The sequence below is a fragment of the Pleurodeles waltl genome, chromosome 8 (genome assembly GCF_031143425.1).
Source record: "Pleurodeles waltl isolate 20211129_DDA chromosome 8, aPleWal1.hap1.20221129, whole genome shotgun sequence".
NCBI lineage: Eukaryota > Metazoa > Chordata > Amphibia > Caudata > Salamandridae > Pleurodeles > Pleurodeles waltl.
Window position 1 is genome coordinate 71,465,114 of NC_090447.1, and position 20,585 is coordinate 71,485,698.

General features: G+C 49.6%; 1 protein-coding gene across 1 annotated transcript in view; it reads left to right on the top strand.

Annotated features, from left to right (window-relative positions):
* Positions 1 to 20,585, top strand: part of LOC138249714 (protein sel-1 homolog 3-like) — a 320,950-nt gene that overhangs the window by 98,370 nt on the left and 201,995 nt on the right. Inside the window, exon 5 of the mRNA XM_069203733.1 lies at positions 378 to 499. Coding sequence (XP_069059834.1) covers positions 378 to 499 — 122 coding nt within the window. The remainder of the gene's footprint in view (positions 1 to 377; positions 500 to 20,585) is intronic.

Here is a 20,585-nt window from a genome sequence, read left to right on the forward strand (position 1 = left end):
TCAGTGGATTAAACACGACAAAGGCTTTGAATGTTTTAGTATACAGAGTCAATATTTTGCTGTTGCACCAAGGTACAGAGTTAATTAAAATAGTTTTTTGGTGATTAGGGTTGGAAGCTCGTAAGCACTTGGAAAATAGCACATCCTTCAAAGAGTAATGCTTGTTCTTTTTGGGCCTTATTGGTGCATTCTAGACTCACAGTTTTACTGTCTGCATATGTGGGAGGCCCCTGTATATCAGATAGTACAAGTTATTGAAAATCAAAGCTTCATTCTGGTCCTCCCGAAGTATAGTATTTCTGTGCATGGTGTGAACTCTTTGACAAAGCTCCCTTTATTTGTACTAATTGTTCCTTTCTCCTCTTGTCTTGAAATAGCTGTACCTTTACCACCTGGATGTACATAATGCGCCACTGTTCCCTTGAGTACTGTGGGGTTCTGTACCATCTAGATCTGCAGAACAACTATGTTTCTCCAGCGGTGCTCTTGATGAACACAGGTAACGTACACTAAGGTACACCAGAGATATATTAGAGGAGCTGTAGAAAAGCCAGAGTTGTCTCAAGGAAAATGAGAGAGGGGTCTATGAAGCAATAACTAAGATGGAGTAGTTCAATTACTAGTTCTTGCTTTATTGGCCCAAAAATGCAGGAGAGGTATGTCTATTGAGTTCTGCATGGCCGTGTTCAGACAGAAAGAACTGCAATTCCTGACTGGTAAAATGAACACATGAAAAATAAAACATTAGGCAAAATGGTCAGTCACATGCTTAAAGTATTCCAGTTTTACTCAATTTACTGATTAGCTTTCCTATAGACTAAAATCCAGATGAATCCAGCTTGGTCCATGAATTTGACCAGATATTGTTGAAATATATATTAAAGAATTTAGCTTCCTTGTCCATACCTATTACCTATGAAAGCAGAGTTGAATTTTGGGGCAAGGGAGCAAGCATGCAGTTGCTTCTAGAAAGATATGCTGACTCCCTCAAGAATACAGCACAATAATTTTTAGGAGCATAAGACTGGGTCAAGAACACAATTCTAGAATAGAATCCGTGAGGAAGGACATGGAATCACAACCACTACAACATGATCCCACCTTATAAAAAAAGTAAGTCTGGGGTTAATTCAAATGTGCAAAGCTAGGCTGGTGACGTGGTTCACTGATTTGGCACACCCATACTGGTCCACTGAGCTTGAGAATGGAACATCACTGGCAAAATTTCTGCCCACAGAAAGCTGACAAGCGAACTGGTGGACATCTTGAAACCTGGCAAACCCTTCTGGTGGTGTTCCACCCTGCCCTGAGCAAGATTGGAGGTTCTACCTGCTGATAGGTACCACCCGCCTGCCCGGACTGCCCTCCAATGTGGAGATTTTGGGAGCTGTTTAGCCTGCAGGAGTCCCAGACTCATTTGCCACCCTGCCCTGGCATCGACCTGGGCCTTCACATGGGGGCCAGCCATGTGATTCACACCCCAGAAAGGCACAAAGGACCTCCTCAGTTTGCAGCCTCCATGCCCTGAGTAGGGAATGTCACCCCTAGGCCATCAGCCAAGGTTGCCCCGGGTTGGTGTTTTCCACCTGCCTGCTACCCAAACCTGGGATCCTGAGAAGTGTTATAACAATGTACCTCTTCCCTTGGCCTGCCTGGAAAACAGTCTTTCCTGAACTATTAGCCTCCCACAAATTGGTGGGCTTACAGAACCCAGGGGGAGACACAAATCAAAGTTAGCTGCTATGGCTGGCCTGTCAGCCATCTGGTTAGCACGCCACTGACCGGCCATCTGGTGGCTCAGCCCAGTGACCAGGTGACTCAGCCTGACCTCATAACCAGAGTGGCCAGGCAGCAGTTGACGACGAAGTCAGCACACAGGAGCCTCCAACCTTGATCCATCAACAGCTTCTTACCTCCAGGAGGTTCTGCTGGTGCCTGTTCTGGCCATCTGGTCACCCTGCTGACCTGTGAGGAGTCATGCCCACATCCCTGTACCCGGCTGACGCACTGCACTTGTTGAAGGAAGCCTCTGATGTGTCTGTATCCTGTCCCTCCCACTGGCCTGGTAGTGGAGGGATCCATGGGGGGCACAAGCACCCACAGACGGAGACAAATGCTTGGCTCAAAGGATGACTTTCAGTAGATCGCAGCAAAGTAGCTGCTCTCTCTACTTACAACATCCTGACCCGCAATCAGGTCATCTGCAAATGATTTAGCACCAGGTGTACCATGAACATGTGGTGGACTAAGAGTGATAGAGGCAGCCCCCTTCCATCCGCACTCCAGTTCCCAAGCGAGTAACATAACGTGTGTATTTATGTTCACCCATAGGCATCTTGGCGCTGAATAACAGATATTTATTATTACCTAACTCAATAACACTAATTTTAGAGACCTCAGAACTTGAATGAAAGACTGAGTGGACCCACTGGGGGTTAGAACCTGTGACCATGAGGTCAAACACAGGCCCCTACAGTTGACGCATTAGTCTACTATGCCACCAGACCAGGAGCAATTCTACACACTGGCCCAGAGGCCCCAGGCCAACTGAGGCTCCATGTCACTGTAGTATTGTTACGGTTTGGGGGGGTCTAACTTAGAGGCATTCACTCATAATTCCACAGATGGTAGCTTTGCCCCATTGGCTCCTCAGCCAAGCACATACAACAGATGCCTGAACCTGATGTTCCTCTCATACTGAGCAGAACTACTGTTGTAACAACACATCATCAGCAGGGTAAAATTAAGCTGGCCCATGCTCCCTGTTGGTGGATCAACAATGCAACGCTTGGTAAATTCTGCTCCACAATGATAGGAAGAGCTGACAGTGAAGGATCAAAAAGTGTTGTTGCTATGAATGCTTGACTGCTGCAAGACAGTTATCTGTGTTGTAACTTTGCTGTCACCTCCTATTTGAAACCCAAAAAGACAGAAAGATCATGAGCCCCTGCTTTCACAGTCTGTATTCGTAGTGAAAATCGAGATCAAGCAAGCCATTGCCCTGCGGTGGTTTCTGTCCTCCTTGAGCTGTCCTTAGGACACCTGCGTTTTTGTTTGGTGCATGTGGGACATCCACACGCAGCACACAGCAAGACACTGGATTTTTCAGGCCCAGGGCAAACTTGGGATCCACCCCATCAAGGCAAAGACGACTAAGCACACCAATGGCATATCTCTGCACTGGGACTTGATGGGGCTGCATGGGCGATCAGGGGGCTGACCTTGGTAGGTTGAAGGTAGCAGAGCCCCCTGACAGCCCCATCCGCACCCTGGGAGAGCCTCAGGGTGAATGAGTTTCAAGCGGCCTCAGAAAAGCATAGCCTCATGAGGAACCCAAAGTTGCAAGGTGCGATCAAAGTGTGGATGATGTGTCCTGCAGTTCACATTAATTCTCACAGCTGTCTGAGTTCTTTATCAATGTGATCCTATGCCAAGAGTCACAAGCAACGTTTGCAACGTTCTACCACCTGCAGGTGTGGGAGAGGCAGGAGGAAGTCAGCACCAGGCATCTACCTCCTGTACAGTGAAACAGCCCAGCTCCCGATCAGGTCCTCGTGGCAGCTCCCGCAGGAGTCCTACTGTCCAGTTTCTCCTGCAGTCCACAGCCCTCTGCTGTCCGCTGCTTGCACCCTCCTCCACTCTCTTTCTGCTCCTTCTCTGCTCATTCCTCTGCTTTTTCTGGTCCATTTCTTCTTGTTTTTTCTGCACTTTATGCCTCTTTTCTGCTCATTCCTCTGCTTTTTCTGTTCCTTACCTACAACTCTATTTTGCCTTTGTCCTTTCTTCCCTCTTCCTGCCGTTTCCCTTCTCCCCCCACAGAGCGCCCACCCTACCCCTGGGACCTACTTAATGGAGGCCGCAGCACAGCGGTGCCACCGGCATGCCAAAGGCAACACTGTCTGCACCTGTCTGTGCCTGGACCACACCCAGCACCAGGACCCTTGGCCTACTCGCCACCCATTGCTACACTGCCAAGGAGCTCCTGGCCCAGGAAGCCAGCAGTGGTAATCAGCTGTTCCACAGATGATTACTGGCACACTTAGCTCTCAGGGGGAGGCTCAATAATGCATAGATCACTTACCTGTAATGTCATTACTCTGAGAGCCATATGTACGAACACATTTTCCCATTGACACAGAATGGGAAAACCCTTTGCTACATCTGGCCCTGAGTCCAGACATTCTTGTTCCGATCAGTACATCCCTCCCTCCCACCTAAGGTAATTAATTCAAATGATTATGAAGCTTGGTATACTACAGGCTTTTTCCAGGCAAGTCAAAGCTATGTGTACCAGGAGGGAGAGGTGGGGTTTGTGTTAAGTATATTTTTTACAAGAATTTGGCTTAGGAATGTTTCTCTGGAAGCATGTATGCCAAATTGCACAATGAGAGGAACAGGGAAGGGGACGAAGAGGTAATGGAAATAGCAACTGGAACCTTTATCTAGAAAAACACACACAGGTGCGCTTAACTGAGAGCGGCTCCCAATAATTGACACAGGCGCATATAGCGGTTGGATTGAGGTGAACGAGAACTGCACCAGACAGCTCGCTCACTATGGGTGCCTAGAGCGCGTGCAAAAAGGTGAGTGGGTAGTTGGTGTTAAAGAAACTCCAGAAGTCATAAATTGGTTTAGGACCCGCACTCATTGCACAAGCAGTTGCTTCACTCTATGAGTCAGAGTAAAGGTATTTCTGAGCCGTGCTGAGATGAAACCGAGAACCTGGCAGTCGTCAGATGTGTAGGTTGTAGAATGAAAACTGCGCATGCCAGATGCACTGGTGTGATGAAAGCCCCTGCAGCCTCCGCAGTGTGGGGGGCTTTGTGCTCCATGGGGCCCCCTCAGCAAAGTGCCCTGGCAAAAGAGCTCTGGCATGAGTCCAGAAGGGGGCCCCGCGATGTACTGTGCAGAGGAACCCCCTCAAGTTTTGTTGGGCCACCGGCTGGAGGACACGGAAGTTAAATCACCGAGTGTGCACGATGATGTGCACAGAACCTCCGGAGCTTTGGGCTGCCCCCTGTTAGGATATGGCCCCACAAGGGTGATGTTACCTTCAATGAGAGTATACTGCCAAGCACGATGACATGCGCTAACAAAGGCAAGATATTGGTAGTCTTATTTGAAAGAGTCCCTCCGAAGACACAAAGGCCCTCATTACAACCCTGGCGGTCGGTGTTAAAGCGGCGGTAATACTGCCAACAGGCCTTCGGTAAAAAACTCGGGATTTGGACCATGGCAGTTACCGCCATTCAAAACCGCCGCTTTAACACACCGACCGCCAGGGTGGTAACGGCCGCTGGGATGGAGAGTTCGGTTTCCAGCCTGGCGGCCATCACATTTCCACTCTCGGGATTACGACGCGGCCTACCGCCATGGTTTTCGTGTCAATCTTACCGCCACGAAAACCATGGTGGTAGGCACTATCAGTGCCAGGGAATCCCTCCCCTGTCACTGATAGGGGTCTCCCCTGCCCTCTTCCCCCGCCCCGAGTCCTTCCCCACACTCCCCCTCCCTCTCCTGCCCCTGCACATATACACACCCACACGTGCACCCATATTCACACATTTACGCACACATACCCACCTCCACCTACGCATGCAGACATACATACACACACCACAACACACACCAACATACCTTGTCACACACATGCATTCACAACACACGATACTCAAAATCACTCCTTCACACATGCATCCAACGCGACTCACACCCTCATGCATGCATCCCAAAATATACACCCTCCCCCCCACATACACACAACACCCCCCACCCCCCTCTCCGGTCAGAGAACCCGACTTACCTGCTTGAAGGGGGTCCTCTGGCTGGAGACAGTCCGCGGCGCTGCTGTCAGCAGCAGTGTCCGCCAGCAGAACACCACCAGGCCATATCATTGCTCATGATACGGTCGGCTGTGTTTTGCTGGCGTGGCGGTGCTGCTGTCAGCAGCTCCACCTTACTGCCGTCTGCCGCCATGACCGTCGGCGGTGTTCCACCAGATTTCTGGCGGTACACCGCCGGCGGTCATAATAGGCGTTGCCGGCTGGTAGCCACGGCGGCGGTATGTTGGCGGCCATCGCCGTGGCGGTAGGCGGTCATTACCGCCAATCTTGTAATGAGGGCCCAAATGTGGTATATGAAACACAGGGGTACAAGGTACCCTAATACTTGTAATTAGGAGATACAAACAGTATGACTGAATAGATTACAGAACCTGTGACCATTCAAAGAGAACACCACCAAGCGTGATGATGAACACTAACCAAGGGCGATCCATCAGTGCGTCTCCATTAGAATGAGTCCTTCTAAAGCATCTAAGTGTGGTCTAAGAGAACCCTGGGGTACATGGCACCCTAAAAGTTGCAATGAGGAGGTGGTCCAATTCAATTGGAGTGTTTAGAGCAAGGGGCTAGTGGCCCCTATGGCCAGAGGATTTCACCTTGTGTCAAATTAACCTATATCCCAAAACCACATTGACAGGTAAAGTGTCTTGGCCAGTTAGGAAACAGTCATGTCATACCCTCTGGCGATAGAGGACCACTTGAACAACAAGTCATTAAATGTCCACCTATAGTCACAGTGTCATCTGGTGTGAACACATTTTACAATTAATGTAGCAATTAGTTTAGAGCATAACAATTGATGTGAATTGATGTGAATTACCAAACCATCTTCTGAAGAATACAATGAAAGTAACACAAGTGGCCCACCAAAAATTACAGATCTGGAAACAAAATCGAAATGTTCAGTTAGAGGAACGCTGCCCGGCTCCAGTCCTCTATTGAATTAAGGCTCTCAGTTATGGATTTCAGTTTACTAATCCAAAACAATTATTTCCTTGATAGTGCACCTGCTTTATCTTCTCCTCATGGCCCCAGTAAAATCTGCTCCACCACCTGCCATCTAATGTCCTCGCAGGTGTAATTGTGTTCTTGGAAATGTTCAACAAGTGGTGCACCTATTGTCCTGCACTTTATCCAACTTCTATGCTGTAGGATTCTGCATTTCACCTTTTGGGTGGTCTGCTCCACATAGATACGATCACAAGGGCACCAACCAACATAAATAACATCCTGGGTGTTACAATTAGAAAACACAGTGAATGGAATCTTTATATTTTTGTATGTACCAATCAATTTGTGTGTATAGTATATTTACAGGCCACACATTGGCCACATTTGTGATGTCCGACTATAGCTGGAAGACCCCATAATGTATTAAGGGTCTGTCTGGGTGGCTGTGGTAGGGCAGCTTTAACTAGGGCATCTTGAAGGTTTCTGCCACGTTTGCAGAAAAACATGGCTCTTCTTTTGTGGTCACATACTTACATACTTTTTTACTAACCCCCAATGTCATTTAATTATATTTTTGATCTCATTTCTGGCAGGGTTAAAGGTCGTAACACACACTATGCGGTCCAAATTGTCCTTTCTAGTCCTAGGTTCTGACAGATGTTCACTGTAGTTGTACCAAGCCCTTTTCCTTGCCTGTTTTACGAGTATCGTGGGTACCCCCTATCCATCAATCTTTTAATGAGGGTATTGGATTCTCCAAAGTAGTCTTCTTTCTTGGTACAATTCCTACAGATGCGTAGGAATTGAACGAAGGGTAAATTATCCCTTAAGCTTCTAGGGTGGCTGCTTGTGTAATGCAAAAGTGAATTACAGAGTGAAACAAAAATCTTGTCCTGGTCTGCCCCCATCTTGAGATCCAGGAATAGACTACTGCTCACACTATGAACAATGGTAAATTGAATGTCTGGGGACCTATTATTCACCCAGGCATGAAATGAAAAGAGGTCCTGTATTGTACCCTTCAATACTAGGAAAACACTATGGCCCTCATTACAACCCTGGCGGTCGGTGATAAAGTGGTGGTAATACCGCCAACAGGCTGGCAGTAACTACCGCCAAATTATGACCATAGCGGTGAGAACTCAGATAGACAACCACTTTACCACACCGACTGCCACTGTGGAAATAACAGCCACCACGGCGGTAGCTGCCTACAGCCAGGCGGAAGTCAATGTTTCGCCCACCATATTATTACCCCTGAAACCGCCACCTTTTCCGGGGCGGTACCAACGACATGAAAAGCCTGTCGGAAACACTGCACAGAAGGGAAAGGACTCACCTTTGGAGATAAAGGGAAGAACCACAACGCATGGAGCCCAAGCTGCAAATATTTCCCCCTGCTCCACCACGAACACCAACGATGGTGAAGACGACACAGTGAGTACAGCTGCCTAGCACACAGGGGAGGGGGGAGGAACAAGAGAGTGACACACATACGCACAACACCCCCCCCCCACCCCCAACACCATACACACAATCAGATGCAGTAAGACAACATATTTACCCTGTACCCCTCAGGAATAATGCAAGGAAAACAGGAATAGATGAAAGTGAGTGTAATAATATAAATACAGTAAAAATACAAACATTCAATCCAAATGTATATACATATGTACATTACAAGGGACACTACCCAGTTCTCAATGTGCGTGGGCCACAGGGCCACATGACAAAGTCCAAGGCCCCAACTGTCTCCTGCACCAACACGGAGAGAACACTGCAGGGGCATCAGTTGAAAAATAGGGAGGCACCTCAGGGAGACAGGGAATGGGGGGCACCTCAGCCTATAGATGGAACAAATCCACTGGTTCTGGAGGGGGCAACATGCCCTGTGCTTGGTCCTGGAGTGTGCAAGACCACAGTCCCTCAAGTGACTGACTTGCCCACATGCTCAGGAGGGGGCAACATGCCCTGTGCCTGATCCTGGGGAGTGCAAGGCCACAGTCTCTCAAGTGGGTGACTTGCAACATTCTCTGGAGGGGGCAACATGCCCTATGCTTGGTCCTGGGGAGTGCAAGGCCACAGTCTCTCAAGTGGGTGATTGCCCACTGATTCTGGAGGGGGCATCGTGCCCTGTGCTTCTGATCCTGGGGAGGATTGGGTGAGTGGGTGGCAAACCCACTGTTTCAGGAGGGGACATCGTGCCCTGTGCTTCTGATCCTGGGGAGGATGGGGTGAGTGGGTGACATACCCAGTGGTTCTGGAGGGGGCATTGTGCCCTGTGCTTCTGAACCTGGGGAGTGCAAGGTCACAGTCTCTCAGCTGGGTGTCATACCCCCAGGATTTGCAGGGGGCAGGATGCACAATAGCCCATGGAGGCAGGACTGCAGACCGTCCGCCGGCAGTGATGGCTGCTCAGTTGCGCTGCCGCAGCCGCTGGTGGGGGGAAGCTCCAGCCCATCCCCTGCAGCCTTGGATGGCTGTCCACTGGTGCTGGTGGTGGTGCTGCTGCTGGTGGTGGTGGCGGTTGTGGGGGAAAGCTCCAGTCCATCCCCTGCAGCTTCAGATGGCTGCCCCCTGGTGGTGGTGCTGCTGGCGGTTTTGGGTGGAAGCTCCAGTCCATCCCCTGCAGCCGTGGACGGCTGCACAACCATGGTTGGTGGTGGGGGCACCGACTGAGTCCCAGCACCAGGCCCCTTGTCCTTCCTGCCTGGTGGTGCAGGCCACTTGCCTTTCCTGGCAGCAGCTGGGGATTTCTCCTTGCCCTTCTTGTCAGCAGCTGGGGATGGCACCTTGCTCTTTCTGGCAGCACTTGGGGCAGGCTTCTTGCCCCTCCTGGCAGCAGCTGGGGATGGCACCTTGCTCTTCCTGGCAGCAGCTGGGGCAGGCTCCTTGCCCTTCCTGTCAGCAGCTGGGGGTGGCACCTTGCCCTTCTTTGTAGCACTTGGGGCAGGCTCCTTGCCCTGCCGGGCAGCACTTGGGGATGGCACCCCTTCCTTGAGGCTGCCAGGTGCCCTGGATCATTTACCACCACAAGTTTGTGTGGACACTACTGTGCCCATGGACTGGGTGGCTGAGGTTCTTGCCTGGGTTTTTGCCACCCTGGCCAGACGTTAAGGATGGGGGGGAGGGGTAGGGAAGAGGTCAGAGGTGGAGAGGAAAAGCTTCTTAGGGACACTGGGGCGGGAAGAGGGAGAAGGTTTGGGAGTGGAGGAAGAGGGAGTGGTTGTAGGAGGTGTCTGCTGTGTTTAGGTGCAGGTGCATGGGCTGGATGCTGTGGTGAGGTGGATGGCTGTTGGGTGTCTGAGTGCTTGCGTTTGTGTACCTTGGGAGGGGGGGACAGACAGAGTGGGAGAGGACACAGGGGACGTGTGCATGGCTGTTGTAGTGGTGTCTGCAAGTGAGGTGTGTGTTCTGCTAGGTGTGGTGGTGATGCTGGTAGCGGATGATGGTGTAGTGCATGCAGGTGCGAGTGTAGACGCAACTGGGTGGGAGGTGGATGAGGAGGAGGAGGGGGGACACAGTGGAAGCAGTGGATGTTGGTATGTCTGCATCTGGATGGTTTGTGTGTGAGTGCCTGTGGGATGATGTGTGGTGCTTGTGTTTGCCATGTCCACTCTTGTGTGTTGTCCTGTGTGCATGCTCCTCTGCCGGTGTGCTTGGGATAGGTTAGGGTTGAGGGGGATGGGATTGGGAAGAGGAAGTTGGAGGGGAGAGGGTGGAAACATGGACAATGGCTACCATCAGAGAGGAGGCCAGAACCTGGATTGATCTCTGTTGGGCCGCCAAGGATGACAAAACAAAAAAAGGGGGGAGAAGAGACTAAGGATACACATGGTCAGTGGCTGCACCAACACCACCGTTGGCGTACATACCACACCCACACAAAGGGAACAGGTCTATGCACTATGCAATTCACTAACAGTACCTATGCTAGCCTCCAGGGCATGGGGAGGGACACATCCTGCCAATTGCAGCATACCTGTGACCCACACAGCCCTGCCCAGTAGAGGATACCTACAAGCTAGGTAGGATGAATATCAGTTCAGAACTCTGCCCAACATCGGACCTACTCCGTAATGTCAGGCCTAGCCTAGGGGCACCCACTGACACACATCCCCCACCCGGATACCACCCTACCCAGCGTAAGTTGTGATGGCGGGCACTGTACTCACCTCCTTGTGGCTGCTGTGATGCCCTCAAGCACCCATCCAGCTCAGGATAGGCCACCGCCAGAATGTGGGCCATTAGGGGGGTCAAGGTTTAACGGGCACCCCTTTCTTGTTGGGAGGCCATCCCCAGCTGGGCCTCCGCCGTCTTCCGTACCAAGCGTCTCAGGTCCTCCCACCGTTTCCGACAGCGGGTGCTCCGCCTGCCATAGACCCCAGGGTCCGCACGCCCTTGGCGATGGCACGCAATATACCCTTTGTTTGATGGGCACTGGCCTGCAGAGAAATACACACAGGGAAAGCCATTAGTCAGACCATCCTGGCTGTTACACTTTTGGCCCACCATACCCCTTCACATCGCCATTTGCACACAAAGGGCCCAGCCCACAAGCTGTATGCCGCCCAGGGGACATAAACCACCCCCCCCCACACAAGCCCTTCACACACACCACTCAAGTGCATTCATGCCCCATGCATCGTACTCAGCAGTGTACTCACCTGTTGATCTGGAGGCCCATACAGCAGTCCGTACTGGGGCAGGACCCCATCCACCAGTCGCTCCAACTCCTCCGAGGTGAAGGCAGGCGCCCTTTCCCCAGTAATGGGAAACACCCAGAACAACGACTCCAAAACCACGAAGTTGTGAAAAACGAAAGCGAAACAACACTTTCGTTTTCCACGACTTCCTGGTTTTCGTACCTTAACCACGCATATCTGAACCACGTACATGCGTCGTTAAGGTACAGAAGAAGGGAGTCGGAGTCGATGCGGTGAAGGAGGAGGTAAGTTGGGCTGGGACTGGGGCTTTTTTTTTGGGGGGTGGGGTCGGGTGGGGTGGGGGCTCGGGGTGAATAGGGTTTGGGGGAGGGGGGTCAGGGTTTACGTTTAAGGGGTGGGTTGGGGGGTTGGGGTGTTTAGGTTTTAGGGGCGGGTGGGGCCTTGGGGTATTTTTAGTTTTTGGGGTGGGGCTGGGGGTGATTAGGGTTTGGGGGAGGAGGGGTCAGGGTTTAGGTTTAAGGGGTGGGTTGGGTTGGGAGTTGGGGTGGTTTAGGTTTTAGGGGAGGGGGGTTGGGGTTGTGGTAATTTTGGGGGGCGGTTGGGGTAGTTGTGGGGATGGGGGGTTGCTGTAATTTTTAGGGGTGGGGGGTAGGTGGGAACCATGCTGGAACCGTGCATGCTGATCACTAATGCCCTTACCAGGAATGTGTTTACAATGAAAGATCGTTGTAAACGCATTCATTAGTTATAAGAATGAGGTTGTTGTTCTGACCTCGTTGTTAAGCCATGGGTGCTTGAAGCACTCGTGGTTCCGACATATAACCCCCAGTCACACGCGCCATGGTAGATCCCAGACACATGTCACAGCAGCACTTGCAGTGTTGGTCCTCTCCTGTTGAAGGTCAGATAGCAAGTGAGAGAACAGATAGAAAATGGCGGTGACTTCCGCAGCGGTGCGTACAGTCACCACCGGCGTACATCACCATTGGCCACTGTACCCCATAGGGCCCAATGTTATCCAATGAGGAGTTGCACGGCGGTTCTCGACCACCTCCCACCACGGCGCACAACGTCAGCGGAATTACCTCACTTCCACCTGTCCCTCCACACAGGACAGGCAGACGCCATTTCAGGGGGGGGGGCAGGCCCTGGATTATAACTGCTTCACAGTTCACAATTGGACCGGCTCCTCACTACTTTGTCCCTTAGACTGCAACCGCTGCGGATGAATATGAGATGGAGACATCCCCCCCATACAGGCCCCTGGTGGACTTGGCAACTATGGAGGACAGGCACATTATCCTCACCTACTGACTTGACAGGGCCACTATAAGGATCTGTGTGCCCAACTGGAGCCTGACCTGATATCTGCTATCTGTCACCCCACTGGGATTCCCCCTCTTGTGCAAGTTCTATCTGTGCTCCATTTCTCGGCAACTGGTTCCTTTTAAGTGACAGTGGGCTTGGCAGCAGGAATGTCACATCCAATTTTCTCAATAGTGCTGACCAGAGTGTTGTCTGCCCTGATTAAACACATGTGCAGCTACATTGTTTTCCCACAAGTGGAGGATTTGGCCACAGTGAAGGCTGACTTCTATGCAATGGGGCATATCCCCAACATAATTGGGGCAATTGATGGAACACATATTGCATTTGTCCCCCCCCCCGGCAAAATGGACAGGTATTCCGAAATCGAAAAATCTATCATTCCATGAATGTCCAGATGGTGTGCCTGGCGGACTATTACATCTTCCATGTCAATGCTAAGTATCCTGGGTCGGTGCATGATGCCTTTATCCTGAGGAATAGCAGCATCCCTAATGTGATGGCCCAACTACAGAGGCACAGGGTGTGGCTAATAGGTGAGCCCTGGTTCCAACCCAGTGGATGTTGGTGTATGGGTATGGTGTAGGCCATATGGGATGGTGTGTGGCTAAATGTTGTCCCTCCATATTTGCAGGTGACTCAGGTTACCCCAACCTATCATGGCTACTGACCCCTGTGAGGAATCCCAGGACAAGGGCAGAAGAACGTTACAGTGAGGCACATGGGCGTACAAGAAGGATTATAGAACGTACCTTTAGCCTCCTGAAGGCCAGGTTTTGGTGCCTCTGCCTAACAGGTGGATCCCTGTGCTACTCACCCAAGAAAGTCTGCCAGATCATCGTGGCATGCTGCATGTTGCACAACCTTACCCTGAGACGCCATGTGCCTTTTCGGTAGGAGGAGGAGGCTGGAGATGGCCGTGTGGCAGCAGTGGGCCCTGTGGACAGTGAGGATGAGGAGGCAAAGGATGAAGATGATGACAACAGAACTGCAGTGATCATACAATACTTCCAATGACACACAGTTAGGACAGTGCTACTTCACATTTCATTGTCATTATTTTGATTATCTTTGTCACTGGCATGCTGTTATTTCCCACTTCAATGCCCACTCACTGTACCCTTTGGTAACTCATTTTGCAGATGTTGGTGCCCCACTATCGCGCCTGGTGTGATCACTGCAGCCAACTACAGGTCTTTACAATGTGAACATTACTGTACATTTGTAATGCAACATTTGAATCTGGTTACACAAATACATACTGAAATCATTTGACATACTCAATACTTGTATTTTTTTCAAAGGGTGTTTATTTAAGTGCTAAGGAGTAGGGGCAAGTGCATTGGGCTGGGGTGATGATGGAGGAAAGTCCAGGGTATAGTTCAAGTCTATTTGTAGCACAGGTGCATTGTCCAAGGGGACATTGGAAGGGGAGCAATGGCATTTCAAGGTGGACAGGGTGACAGAGTAGGGCACAAGGGTGACATTCAGGAGAGTCTCATTTCCTGGCGGGGGTCTTGGCAATAGTCTCTGGCTTCTGCCTGGATCGCAGGGAACATTTGCGGGGTGGTTCTCCGTCTGCAGGGGGAGGGGTGCTGGTGGCCTGTTGGTCCTGTGGCGGGGCCTCCTGTCCACTAGCGGCAGCAGAGGTGGAAGGTAGTTCAGATGTCTGGCTAGTGGCAGGGGCCCGCTGTTTTGAGGCTGCCTCTCTCATAATGTTGGCCATATCTGTCAGCACCCCTGCAATGGAGACTAGGGTGGTGTTAATGACCTGCAAATCCTCCCTGATCCCCTGGTACTGCGCCTCCTGCAGCCGCCTGTTCTCCTGCACGTTGGCCAGGATCTGGCCCAGCATATCCTGGGAATGTTGGTATGCTCCCAGGATCTCAGTGAGTGCCTCGTGGAGAGGCCCTCAGGATGCATGATTTCCAAGACTTGCTCCTCCCTTGTAGTTAGTTGTGGGGGAGGAGGTGGGGCTCCACCGCCAATCCTCTGTACAGCATTTTGGTGTCTTGCTGCAATGGAACGTACCTTCCCCGTAGGTCATTCCACCTCTTCCTGATGTCATCCCTGGTTCTGGGGTACTGTCCCATGGCATTGACCCTGTCCACGATCCTCCGCCATAGCTCCATCTTCCTAGCAATGGATATCTGCTGGACCTGTGCTCCAAATAGCTGTGGCTCTACCCTGATGATTTCCTCCACTATGACCCTTAACTCATCCTCTGAGAATCGGGGGTGTCTTTGTGGTGCCATGGGTGGTTGTGTGAGTAGTGTGGGTGAGGGTTTGTAGGGTGATGTGTTGTGGTGTGTGATGTAAGGTGCGTGGGTGGTGTATAAGTGATGGTAGTGTGTGGGTCTGGTGTTGTCTGTAGTCGTGATGTCAGTCTGTTGGCAATGGTGTGTATTTGTAAGGGGTTGTGGGTAATGTGGGTGTGTGTTTTATAGTGGTGTGGGTGTGTGTATGGGTGTCAGGTGTGTGTAGTTCGAATTGTCCAATGTGGTGTTGTTTTGTATGCGTGTGTGTATTTTGAGCACAGTAGTGTGTACCATCCAATGGTTTACCGCGGTTGAATGTCCGCCGTGGTGATTCGTGGGTCATAATGTGATGGGCGTTGTTCTGTTGCCGAAATGGTGTGGGTTTTGGCACCACCAGTTTATAACTGACCTTTGGTGTGGCGGACTTGTGTCTGTGGCTGAGTAGTGATGGATTGGTGTGTCTGTGTCATAATATGGTGAACGGATATCCGCAGCAGCGGCGCTATGTTGGCGGTAAGTGGGATTTACCGCCAATGTCATAATGAGGGCCTATGTGTGCCTCACAACCATTTGCAAATGTTATCTTGAAAAGGGCTGTCAGGTGTAAAAATCGTACTCAGTTCGTAGTTGCCCATTTAGAGATTCACCAGATTTGGTGCAAATCTTGCATCCATAACAACTCCTTTGATTTGAAAGTCAAAGCCATGGTCAAACTGAAAGTAATTTTTTGTTATTGTGATTTCCATACGTTCTACTATGAACCAGCTAGGAACATGTGCCGGATGTTCACATGCATTCGTTATCTCCTTAACTCCAGAGCCTCAGTCTGAGCAATCCTTGTATACATAGATTGTATATCCACAGGGACTACAAAGTCTGTGATTTTATCGAAGGCAGTGACCTCAATCATGTTTATAAAATTCTTGCTGTTTCTGACATACTAAGTGGTCAATGGTACCCATGGCTTCAGAAACAGATCTAGGTATTCCCAAAGTGGTTCTGAGACCGAACTTCACCCTAAAACTATTGGTCTACTTGGATGTCTTTCTAGTCTTTTGTGGATCTTAGGCAATGTGTTTAACACCAGTATCCTTGCCTGTTCTCAATTAAGAAATGTGTGTTCAGTCTAACTGAAAAACACAAGGTCCAACTCCTTCTGTTTTGTATGGGCTATAAGGTCCCCAACAGTGCAAACTACACCTCCCTCCTGGAAAACCTCAACATTAACCTTACGGAACTGGTCACCGAACCTATGCTCAAGGCTGGACACACACTCAATTCCATCTTCACCTTCAGTGAAATAATTAAATTCAGCCACTTCACAGAACTCACATGGACCGACCATGCCATTGTTCACTTCACCATCTCGGAGGCTTAGCATACCACCCCCAAACTTCACAGCTTCCCCACCACAGCTGGGGCAAGGTAATGGAGACCCAATGGACCCAGGCCTTTCAACCTCAGAACTCACCCCATCAGCACAGAACTCACCAGCATCATCAATACCTCCATCACCACAGCAGGCTTCCTAGAGAGCTGGAAACATGTAGAGGTTAAACCCCTCCTAAAGAAACCGTCTGCCAACCCCAGCAAACTCAAAATATATTGACTGATCTCACTGCTCCCCTACTCGGATCTAGGGCTATTTCTGGCATTCTGCCCTTCCGAGAGATGCCCTGGGCAGCACCTTCCCAAGTCACTCACATGTCAGTTGGGTCACAGCGCACAGCAACCACGGATCACACTGCCGGCCAGGAGACACAAGGGGAGGGCTTTGCCCTGGGTCCTGTCTGGGAGGTGCCTGAGGCTTCAGGCTGTCACTGTCAGTGACACTGCTCATGCCACCGTTAATCATCCTTCTGCAGGAATACCTATGGAAACCTTGTTACAACTTTACTGCCTCTAGATAGTCAAGTTTGCTGTCTTCTTAGTGCTCAGTCAGAGCAGTTGCCAACCCCAGCAGGGCTGATCCAAAGACCTCACTAAACCATCCTGTTGGTAGCAATGGTGGGCAGTGTGTACAGGGCAGGGACTTATTCAAAGCAAGCCTATGACCCGCACTTATTGGGAATGCCTCGTTCATGGGAAATAATTGCATTCTCCAGCCCCTATCGTAAACGGGGCTCAGCAGGTTACATGCACCTGTTGGGAAAGGGTGGACACACCCCTATCCACCCAAAGTAGCACACGTGTAGCCCTGGACAACTAAAGCCATCACAGACTTGTTATTGCTTGATCTTGTTGACTGAACACCACTTGTTCCTCTAAGAAGTTGAACGCCAACCACTGGGAGTCTGGTAACTAATTAGCATGGAGGAGTTTTGTTTGTTATCAGAATTAACCATATAGAACACCCCACCAAATAAGGATGGCCATCACCACCCCGACAGAATTGAGAAAGAGTTATCAATCTGTTAATCCTTTCCAGGTACAGGACTGGTGAAGTTTCCCAGGTAAAGTCAAATTAAGCCTCAGGCTCCACTCCTGGTGGTGCCCTTCCATCAATTCCTTCAGATCCCAAAGGCATTTGGCCTGATTTGGACCTTGGCAGAATCAGTCTCACCATCAGTTTTCCTTTGGATAATCCATCCTCTGCCTTGGTGGTCCTTCTACTCCATTTAAATGCTGCAGAGGCTGTAGACGATAGACTGCCCGAGTCCTGCCGACTCCGCCAGAAATCTACACTTTTCTCGGTGGCGCCATTGAAATTAGTGGCGGGACCCCAGCCAGTTTTACTGCTGAGCCAATCACAATGTGACTTCCCACCAAGGCATCTGTGGCGAGTAAACCTCCACTCTTGAGTAAGCGGATTGGAAAGGAAATGAAGTAAAATCCTACCTTTTTTCCTTGTTCCACTTCTGTTTTCCACTGGAACTCAACCGGGAAAGTCCTGCCAATGCCGCTGCCACTGGAGCACGAAGGAAAATGACACCGTCGCTGCCGTACTCAAAGGTGAGCATGCCATAATACATCTTAAAGTGGAATTGCACTTAACATAAGCTCGAGACCTGAGCGTTTACATACATACATAGCCTACAAAATGTAAAAATACTTGTGTAATGCATATGTGTTTGCATTGGATGTGTCAGAAACGTATGGATACACACCTGTCCCCTCACCTTTGTGCTATTTAATTTTTTATCTATAAGTCTTCATTACCAAAAGGAATACTTGCACCCTCTTCCCAAACACATTTGTAAGGAATGTCAATGTCTGAACATTGGAAAGGGACATGTCAGTGAAATGTTGTATAGCCAGTCATGCATGTCACTCAGAATATGTATCTCACTGTAATATAAATTCCATTCCATTGACAGCAATGTGAGGCAAACTTTTTGAAAGATGAACTCAAGTAATCATTCTTGTCCTACTTCTACTCATGTACATTATATTGGCAATGTCTCACATATGTGACAGTAAACAATGTTTAGAAGATGCACATTCTCTTGGCTTTGTTGCCCATAACTTGTCTCCTTCCTGTTGTCCAGGGGTAATTTCCTCCTCAGAAAGAGACATCCATTGGGCACATCTCAGGCACCTGAAAGTTTTCACTTTGAGACGGGTGGTAGTAGGTGTGCTACGGGTAAAGGGAAGGTAAGTTAAGAATTGGTTAGAAGTAAAAAGTGTAGGAGGGGTGGTAGTGGATTGGCTGGTTGAGATAGAGGGAGCTGGAGTGGGTGATGTGGTTGTGTCTGTATGTTTGGCAGGTGCATGTGGGTCTGGTTTTTGTTGTGTTTGGTTGTGTAATGTTTTGCGTGTGTGTAATATTCAGGTGAGTGTGGTTGTTTGATTCTGGTTGGTGTTATCATGTGTGTAGGTGTGCTTTTGTGTGAGTGCAAAAGTGTTGGTGTAGATGATTGTGCCATTGTGTTGGTTGGTGTGGTTGTGTTGCATGTGGGCGTAGTGTGAATAGTGTGTGTATGTTGTGTTTTGGGATGTATTACATTGTATGTTTGTTGTAGAATGAAAAAGTTACATGAATGGAGTGTGTTGTATGTATGTGGTATGCAGGTAGACACATGTGGCCACAGTACCTCAGGTGTTTGCTGCTGGCCTCCATTCAATAGCCACAGGCATGGGACAGTGTTCAACACCTCTTGTGATGAACCCCCTCTGTCAGGACACTGTTACTAGATCAAAGTCAGTGCAACTGTGAAACCTAAATATGGTCGGCTCTAACACGCAATCCTGATGGAAACAGAGTAATTTTCGCCAGCATAGGAATCTGCCATGCCGGCAGTCAGAGGATCAGCCACAACACATCTAAATATGGCAGACGGAACTCTGTCAGCTTGACGAAGTACTTGGAACCTCCACCACAGCGGGACAGTGATCTAAATCAGGTCTTTTGTTTTGCCGAAAGCTGTTTAGAAGGTCTGCGGAATAACGACGCTGGATCATTGGTTGACATCATTTATGGTCAGAAGTACAATGGTATCTGATCAATTTTGAACCTCTGACATTTGTTCTTGATTAATGAAAACATTCTTGGCAAATGCTATCTCTTTCATTCATCTTGCAGTGGTCCAGAAATTTCACCTCTAGCAGCACAGTAGAAATGTCTCATGGACGTCCCTTTTAATCATGACCTCAGCTCCGAAAACCAAAACAATAGAAACAGTGTCCTAGTCCATTATTCCTAACTGGCAGGCGATCCGTTTTTCAAAGTAAATGCTTCGGACACCCAGAACACGCAATCAAGAACATCAAGGGAGGCACAAGAGACAGGGACAGGCAGTAGCTTTCCTCAATGAGGGCCGCCAGCTCGATCCCGAGATCCAACTATAAGCTTTTTTAACTGCAGCAACTTTAATGGATACTATTGGAGCTGGAATTATTGCTGCTGTTGGCACCAGGCTTACCTTCCAATGAACCCTTGGTAAAGGATATAAAGTGTACTCATTCCAATTACACATCCTCGAAAGATTACTGTATTGTTATTTTTCATCTCTACCCCCCTGATTCCCGAATTGGTAATTTGCGCAGCTGCTGCCTTCCTTGTATGTGGTAGTTGGTTCTCAGACTCCCTCTTCAGAATCAAAGCCTGATTCCCTGTTTCCTGTCATCATCATGGTAGACACAGAAAGTACCATCGAAATTTGATAGGGTAGACATTGGTATGTATCCTCGCCCTCACTGGGATATGAGATCAGCCCGTGGTAATCTAGAGTTACCAAAGAGGCCAGACAAGCCTGGATCGGTCTTGGTCTGATAAATGCATGCATTCCAGAACGCCAGCACTCATCAGCATGTATTAACTCTAGAATTACCACAGTTTTCCAAGTAACAGATGGAGTGATCAAAGGAACCATAAATGATTTAATGAGCCATTTACAGTTTCACTGTACCAGCTGCGTGCACTTACGCATGCATTGCTTAATCTTTGGGACAATCATATGCTATTGACAGGATCAACCAGGTATCCGCACCTGCTAGATGAGACGAGGAGCTGTGTGAACATCCAGGAGTGACCTTTACACCCTTTGGGAGCCTGCTGTGGGAGCCCCTGCTTGCCTGCATGGCAATCACACAGACACCGG